The sequence below is a fragment of the Cyprinus carpio genome, chromosome B11, assembly GCF_018340385.1.
Source record: "Cyprinus carpio isolate SPL01 chromosome B11, ASM1834038v1, whole genome shotgun sequence".
Taxonomy (NCBI): domain Eukaryota; kingdom Metazoa; phylum Chordata; class Actinopteri; order Cypriniformes; family Cyprinidae; genus Cyprinus; species Cyprinus carpio.
Window position 1 is genome coordinate 21,883,669 of NC_056607.1, and position 9,122 is coordinate 21,892,790.

Below are 9,122 nucleotides of genomic sequence, written 5' to 3' on the forward strand. Positions count from 1 at the left end.
TGCTACGACCTACGTCTACTGACAGGCCAATAAAATGCTACATGGCTAAAACATAAAACTGCTTACCTCAAGGTCTTATCCCTTTCTCTTTGGCCACTTCCACTTTTTTCACTGCTAAAGTGTGATTCGTTATGCTCTTTTTGTTTAACACTAGCGCATGCTGATGACGTTTTATTCTTCTATAGAAATGTGCATCATAGCCTACGAGTCTAGCCTACTAGGTGTCATCTTTGTAGTCTACATGCAAGTCGTACCCAAGTTTATAAGATCCATGTCACACAGTTTGATATGCAGTGATCTTATAGGATTGCTGAAATCATGCAGTGTGTCTCGGGCTTAACTGGAAAAGATCATGTGAGGAACCAACGACAGTTTTTGTTTTTACATGCCATTAATCTGGTTGATCATTTTATAATGATTGGAAATGGAAACATTTAAATTATGGCTTCTCTGTTAATAATTGTAGAAAAGTGAAATGCATGTAGAATTGTTGAAAATGTACGTCCATCTAAAAATAAATTATTAACGATTATTTAACAGTCAGGAAATAAACCACAATATATTTGATGGCACTAACCTGACAAACTATGATTAGTTCTTATTTGAAAGGCCTTTCCTTACTGCAAAAACTATTCATTTCAAGAACTGTCTACTTTTGTGTCAGTTTGGCACACTTTTGAAACCTAAAATGACAAACAGGACACCCTACTGTCTTGTAGACTCTGGTCAAACCAGTAAGAATAAAAGTCCATAGCCACCATATGTACAGTAAATGGTAGTTGTGTAGAATGAAATCTGACTGAAGCTTGTGATTTTAGCAAGTGCTTTGCAGGTTTGTGTTCAACATGCATCAAACAGTCAGTGAAAGGACTATACGGAGTGCGCCGTCTGAGGCTATTCCATAATCAGACTGCCAGTCTACCTCAATATCCAGGATGAGATGGGTATCATTGTTTGCCCTTTAAATATCTAGGACTTTGTCTTCAGGCATGGAGCTTAAAGACAAGATTTTACATTCCAACGATTTTTATGAATCACCAGGTCATGAGGAACTGAGCAGAGTGCGCACGATCATCGCAGCATAGCCTGTGTCTTTCCTGAGATTTAACTAAAGCATGTCCCCAGGGGAAAACAGTCTGCCTTGAATGGATAGTTCTGGTGGTCTCGCAGTGAGAGAGATGCTGTCGATCCAGCAGAAATAAAAACATTGCCAAAAAATTGAAAACCAATATTTTATGTTAGTTTAGTTGGCTTTCTGTCTTGATCCAGGACATAAAGTTAATTAATTTTAGATGAAGACGAGCAAGTATGCGAGTCATTACATGAGAATTTTAAGACCGTGATGAAGAACTCTAGTATACATGCTGAGAATTCTTTGCATAGTTTTCGTGTGGATGTGTGGTCTTTTGTACTGTGCTTCAATGATAAGTTAACAGAAGGATGCTGTACTGCAGAGGGACTGAACTCATCAGCTGCAAACTTCGAGATCTTTGTTCTATGGAGAGCTAAAAGTTAATTAGTGTTCAGCAGTATCGCTACTGCTCACATTAAGGGTTACAAATTTGAATAAACCCCTTAACCTGAAGTATTAAATATTCACATTGCATGTTCTTCATTGTTTGTTCTACATTAACACCGCAAATTGTAAGGCTTTTGAGAAAAGGGGATTCATTTGTGTGTAGTTGGTAATCCATAAAAGCAGACCAGAATGCCTTTTTGGCTCTTTTGATTAGAGCCAGAACAACTTAGTATTCACATTGAAACCTGCTAAAGCATTTAGAACAACTTCATAGCCACGTCTCTGCATTGTGGGCGAGTTTAGCTTAAGTAAAGACCACTTTTAGAATATACATAAAATGACACTGCTTTGGCAAAAAAGAAAGTCACATTCTGGATATAAATTAGCAAATTCTTAAAGCGCCCCTATTATGAGTAATGAAAGGTTCATATTTTGGTTTTGGGAGTCCCCAACAACAGGTTGACATACTGTACATGCAAGGTCATTGTCTTATAATGTGCATTTATTTTTTACCTTAATTGCTCAACGACTCCCAAACGATTCGCTCCATGATTCATTTTTCCAAACTCCTCCTTTGGTGATGCTAATCTGCGGTGATTGGTCCGATTGGTCTCATTTTCATGTCACCATGCCTGTAATGCCTGATAAAGCAGCGTTTGTGAGCACAGTGCTGCTTTGCACAGTGTTACCGGGGAAACTACTATTTTTACAGCTCCAAAAGCATCACCTCATGGCAAAGAATGAATTTGCGTTTTCATTCAGACTAAAGGCCCGTTCACACCAAAAACGATAACTATAAAGATAACGATAAAGATATGGTTCTATAAATTGTTCTCAATATTTAAGAATAGCAAACATCACACCACAACTATAATGATAAAGTCACAGAGAAACAATATTGTTAAAATCACTTTCAGAATTTTTTTTTTTTTTTCAGCTGATGAGCGACAAAACATTGACAGCCAATCAGAATCCATCCTGCTATAATGATCTCGAGAATTTAAAGCGGCAGACTCGCCTGTGCTTAGAATAAACAGACGATAATAATAATACTGTTATCTTTATAGTTATCTTTATAGTTATCGTTCTTGGTGTGAATGGGCCTTAACGCGAAAAGACCAAAAGTGGGCGGGGAATATGCCAATGTGTCATGTTTACGTCAACATGAAATGGCTTGGGATTCGTTTTAAAAATGGCTCGTTTCAATGACTCAGAGTCGACTCTTTCTTTTGAGAGACCTTTATACACGGTGTACTTTCATGTTTAAAACTTTGCAGGATGTTTTCATTCACTTAGAGCTTTGTTATACACTACATTAAAGGTCATTTAAAAAAAAACATAATAGGGGCACTTTCATATTTTAGAATTGCATTATTATTTGCCGTGATTATTATGTTTCTAGTATTTTGCAACAATTCTTTTAATCCTATCTAATGCAGTGTGTAGCTTTTCATTTCTTAAACAACCATGCTGGAAGACATACCTATGTACATATCCATGCAAAACAAAGATTCATCAGGCTCAGACTATGAAATACTGCTCACCACAGAGTCCTGATGTTAACCCCTATGAAGGTCTTTGGGGTGTGCTAGAGTTGACTTTACACTGCCTGTCCAAAAAAAGTTGCACACTCTAATTTGTTGGACTGTCTTTAGCATTGATAACATTTTGCATTTGTTGTGGCATTGTTTTGACAAAGTTATGCAACATCACAACACTTATTTCCGTTATAAGTTGCATTAATTAAGTAGCATAATTAAAACGGCTTCCATAAGTTTGATATATTCTGAATTTACAGAATCTGAATATTACGAATCAATAACCTAGGATAATGCAGGTGTTTTCAGTTAACAAACCCATTATCTGACAAGGACTGCGCATGTGGACAAACACTGGAGTTAGCTTTCTGGCTCATGGGCAATGGTTCAAACTTGCCACCTCTCAGTCCTCAATTTTTTTCCCACTTGGAGTACTTAAGTAAATGCAAAAAACTTGTCCTTGGTTCACAAAATGATCAGAGGTTTCTTTGAGCAGCAGCTGGCATGTTTTCTTCGGTGTGATACCTTAATTGCCAACGAAAAATCAGGCAAGACAACTGGCCCATGGATGCGAGTGAGGTCAAGGTCTGGGTATGTTTTCGCAGCTGAATTCTTGCACACCTTATACACCCATCTTGGACACGCAGATGGCATATTTTCGATCTAATGATCCCAGGTATGCCAAAACCATAAAGTTCCAAAACTCAAGAACTCGACATGAGGACGGGCTCTAAATGTCTGCACATGAGTATCCATATTGAATCCTGATGTTTTGTTCGTTCAAATGTTTTCTCACACTCCTCCCTGCAAGTCAGACATCAGGACTGTCTTTCATCCTGCTCCAAAATTTTTGACTGCAATAAATCAGAAGTTTTCAAAAAGTTGGGCATTTCAAAGTAAAGTGTTTCCTTCTCTTCAGCATTCGACGTCAGACCCATATATCATTGTGGACTGCTGTTTTTAATCTAATTTCTTCAAATATCGGAAGAATTCGGTTTGTATTTCTTAATTATTAAGAGCTTTGCAGTTGTAAATTCTCAAGCAAACATGGACAATGGGCTCGAAATTTTAGTGAGTATGATACGCGTCTCACCAGTGCTCACACAGCTCAACGTGTTAATTGAAGAGAGTTGTGCATTTCTCAACAGTGAGGGGAGATGCTACGACTGTGAAAACAGCACACGAGAGGGGGAGCGAGGGAGATTGTGGGTGTGTTACCGCGTGAGAGAAAAAATAGGGGAAGGGAGGGAGAGAGGAGAGAAATAAAAACAGCACAAGAGGACAGCAGGCAGCACGGAGGAAAAAATCCCTCTGAGGTTCCATCATGTTCCTGCAGACTGTCTCCATCCTCTTCCTCTCGGCCGTCCTCTTCGGCTGCCTGGAAGGTAAGGTGAAACTCTCTCTCACATCTGATTGCGATGTTGGAACGGGGCGGTTGGGACCAGATCTGGGTGGGAGGGAGAGAAGCGTAATGCTGTGATAGCCAGACCGGTTCAGGAGCTTCGGATGCTGGAGGGAGTTTTCACGCATGTCTGAAGATATGAGGTGTGTTAAAGCATGATGGGAGGCACAGGAAGCTCCAAAAAGGAGTCCAAATTTGATTACGACACATGATTTCCTCTGCAAACTGTTGAGAAAGCCAGTTGATGCGCACAGTTTACCATACTTAAAGATGGGTTCCAGGTGTTATTCGGTGTTGAATTCTGCTGCTGGTTTGTGATTTCTGTCTATGCCAGGGAAGGGTGTGCAAATGCAGCGAGATGTTCAGTGCTGCATGCAGTACTCTTACGACAAAGTCCGGACCAAAGACGTCCTGAGGTATGAGATGCAGACGGAGGGACCGGATTGCAGCATAAGAGCCATCATGCAAGTATTCCAGGCATCCTGGAGCAATCACAGACATGGAAAATATTCCCTATTAAAGCTCACAGGCATTGCTGTCTAAGCAGGTCAGATTTTTATTACTGAGAGCGGTAATTGTCAGGCAAGTATAGAAAAAGAATGCACTCAGGCTGAGTGGACAATGCCCAAACTGTTTCTTTACCGAAGCCAATTTGGCCTGCGCTGACTTGAAGCGTAGCAGATGAAGAGATTTGGGATTTGCTGTATGTAAAGAGAGAGGTTTTGGAGGGAGCTCTCGAGATCTTGGCGCTCATGTTCTCACTTGTTTCAATCATGACAGATTGTACACCAAAAAGGTGGTGAAGTGCGCTGATCCAAGGGACAAGAAGGTGAAGAGGTTACTACGGAAACTGAACCAGAGGCTGGGAGCCAAAGCCCACAGGACCATGTGGCTACATCCGCATATGAATCTGCCCGTCATGTCGGAGGTAAGATCTGCGTGGATTTAAGGAAGTAACAGCACCATCTGTGTCCAAAAATGGAGTGTCTTGAAGTGTCATTTTCTCTTTATTGACAGGTCGCTGTTGTTAACTCCCAAAAGATGAACAAGGTAAATCAGCAGGATGCCATTTCAGTGCAACAGTTCTGGAAGTAAAAATCCCATTCTTTTTTTTTTCCTTCGATAAACTGATATATAGCAATATCAACCCGACAGACCTACCGTAAGCTCAGAGGTTAAGGAATGTTATATGATTCTGTATACAGGCACAATCAATATGATTTTAACTTAACATTTAACAAAATTGTTTAATTTGGTAAGTTCCCAGTGAAGAACTACACTACTATAATCCTGACGAGACATCATCCAATCAGTGAAGTCGCTGTTACCATGGAAACAGAAATTTCAACCATCCAATCCCATGACGAGTTAGAAATAGGAATGCAAGGATATATATAAATATTTCTGATCAATATATGGCTTGGCCTATATATGTAATGTCCAATATAAAATTCAAGACTACTCAAGCCCCAATATATTTCCAATATTATCCGATATGGTTAAAATAAAAAATGTCAATTTCAATTTCAATCATCTTAGATTTCTATATATTTTATATGCTGTATTTTGCAATACACCTCGAACATATGGTGTTCCATAGGCTATTAATAATTAAGAACTTATAGTTAACAGTTTTATATCATACCAGTTTCTGATTCATTAACACAATTCGTAAAGCTTCATGAGATTAATTATTTTTCTGTACCACTGTCCCTTTTTTTCACATTTTCCCTTTTCTGCTTTGAACCAAATTTTAAAATCTAGATGCTAGTCTACTTGTGTTATGTTATACTTACATGTCTTTGTAATCTTTGTGAATAGCCTGAAATAATCACAGTTGTTTTCTTTCCTTTTAGACCAAGTGAATGTTGAAGGAGAACAGGTGATTCATGAAACTCCAGCCTTCTCGTGTGTGTCACTGTTTTCTTATATGTTCTCATAAGAAAATACATGTAGACTCATAGCATTCACTACCAAACAGTATGTTATCCAGATATATTGTGATATTTAGATGCCCTCTCAAATGACTGTTAATCTATATGCCAAAGTATTCTTCTCTGAGACTTGTTAAAGGTTGTTTATAATCTCTGCAGCTATGTATAGTCTCTATAACTTATACAAGCTCTTCTATAGAGTCCAATAAGATGGTATCACTGTTCTCGATCAATTTATAGTGCAATTACAGATTATCTTGTGTATGTTAAAACACAACTAATTTTTATATATAAAAATAAATGAAAATAGTGAGTATGGTTTTGTTTGTATTAAAACAGACTAGTAACTTTCCCCCAGGGGTTTTCTTTGACAACATTAGCATATTCAAATATTGAGATATTAGATTAGACTTGTGTTTCAAAAATAATTATATTATGATGATAATTCTATAAATAATAAGTTTCCAGCATCTCTGCATCAGTGCAAAATATAGTAAAAATCACTGCACAACACAACATTATTTACTGACAATGTACATGTGCAATATTCAAAATATTTTTCTGTAATTAATAAATCGCTATTATTTTTCCTATAATCCATTACACAGTACACACCACTAGAGGATGCTGTTTTGTTGATATGCTGTTGTTCGGCAACAGTGTGATGTGGTTTTTCAACAAGAGAACATTGTAAACTGAGTAATTTTATTCCTGAGACATTTATTCATCTTAACACCTTCCAGAAATAAAATTACCAAATAATTAAAGTCAAATAGATGCCCACACTAGACCATTAACACAAAAAGGCAAACTCCTAAACAATAAGTACAACAGTTCAGTACAAAATGGTACCATATAAATACTCATAAATAAGAAATATTAAACAACATTACACCATTTTCACATAGTCTGCATTTAAAAGCAATCTCTACTAAAAGTATATACTGTGAATCCAAACTTAAGAGAGAGGATTGTGAAGTAAATCCATTATCCTAATACTGATATGGGACCTTTGGAGACTGTAGATTCAAGTATTGCATACAAACACACAGGTGCAATACGGGCAGCACAATCTGAGGATATTTATAAAACTGGAAAACAGATCTTAAAAAGTACTTAAAACAACCAGCAAAGCACAACACAATCTGGCTGGAGAACTAGAACACGCTAGAATAATCAGTCATATTCCACCACAAAACAAAAATCTTATTCTTCATAAACCACTCTTCACCAAAACTTTACATCCTGCTGATGTGTGCTATCAAGAATTAATCCAAAGAAATAATGTTAAAGGGATAATCCACCCCAAAATGAAAATTTTGTCATTAATCACTTACCCCCATGTCGTTCCAAACCCATAAAAGCTTTGTTCGTCTTAAACACAATTTAAGATATTTTGGATGAAAAACTGTGAAGGCCAAAACTGTGAGGCCTGTGACTGTCCCATAGACTGCAAAGTAAATAACAGTGTCAAGGTCCATGAAAGGTATGAAAGTCGTCATCAGAATACTCCATCTGCCATCAGACATGCAATCTGGGTTATATGATGTGACGGGAACACTTTTTGTAAGCAAAGAAAACAAAAATAATGACTTTATTCAACAATTCCTTTGTCAGCAGTCTCCTCTGTCTCTCTCCATATCACAGTATGCTGCATATGCTCTTCTGTTTCATCCGCATAGAAACAGCGCATCCTTGTGGCTCGGATGATACAGAAGAGCATACGCAGCATACGGTGATATGGAGAGACACAAAGGAGACTGTTGACAAAGGAATTGTTGAATAAAGTCGTTATTTTTGTGAAAATTTTAATTTTGGGGTGGAGTATCCCTTTAATAAAAGCCATTCTTAAAGGGACAGTTCACCCAAAAATTACAATTTTGTCATCATTTACCAAACAATTGACGGTAACCATTGAGTTCCATAGTATTTTTTTTCATACCATGGAAGTCAATGGCTAGCACTGACTTCTGATTAAAAACATTCTTCAGAATCAGATTATCTTCTTTTGTGTTCAACAGAAGACAGAAACTCATTCAGGCTTGGAACAAGTGGAGGGTGATTAAATGATGACAGAATTTTCATTTTTGGATGAACTGTCCCTTTAAGGGAGGAATTATACGTATGTACTTCACAGTCCATCATGAAACAGTAAGGCAAAAGCTAAATTCATCAAAAAACCTTTACGTAATATAAATAAATGATTACAGTATCATTCAATATCATATAAACATCTACAAAATTAACATCATCAACCTAGATAACGAAACCACAATAAGAACATCAAAGTAACTCAAAAATGTTCCCTTTATCTCTACATGTATCATCTATGAGTTTGGCATTGTGTGTATGAGGTAATACAGCATTAAGTAATAATGCAGGTTTAACGACATCAGCCGACTCTAAAACCATATTTATACTTTAAACAGTTTACAAAGATCTTGATGTTTTTAACAGTCTCAAATCAGCACTATAAAACTAGCATAGTGTTGTTTTAATTGGGTGCTACTGTGCCTTGGATGTGATTTGTCTCAAAGTAAATAAAAATACTGGTGGATAAAACCACAAATCCAACCCGATCTCACAGCAAATACATATTTTACAAGGTGGCTAATTCATATGAATTCATATGAGCTTGTTCGTATGAATTTGTACGTTTTGTGAAAAATCTTACTTATTTTATGAGGTGGCAAATTTGTAGGAATTCATACAAATGACCACCGCTATCC

The 9,122-nt window shown here is 37.3% G+C and overlaps 1 protein-coding gene across 1 annotated transcript; it reads left to right on the forward strand.

Moving 5' to 3' along the window:
- The first annotated feature begins 2,976 nt into the window (after nucleotides 1–2,976).
- Nucleotides 2,977–6,703, forward strand: LOC109054778 (C-C motif chemokine 21b-like). Its single transcript, XM_019072007.2, has 5 exons — nucleotides 2,977–4,442; nucleotides 4,794–4,923; nucleotides 5,240–5,387; nucleotides 5,477–5,509; nucleotides 6,316–6,703. Exons 1-5 carry the CDS (start codon nucleotides 4,382–4,384, stop codon nucleotides 6,322–6,324), a joined length of 381 nt encoding a protein of 126 aa, XP_018927552.1. The 5' UTR covers nucleotides 2,977–4,381; the 3' UTR covers nucleotides 6,325–6,703.
- Nucleotides 6,704–9,122: the final 2,419 nt, after the last annotated feature.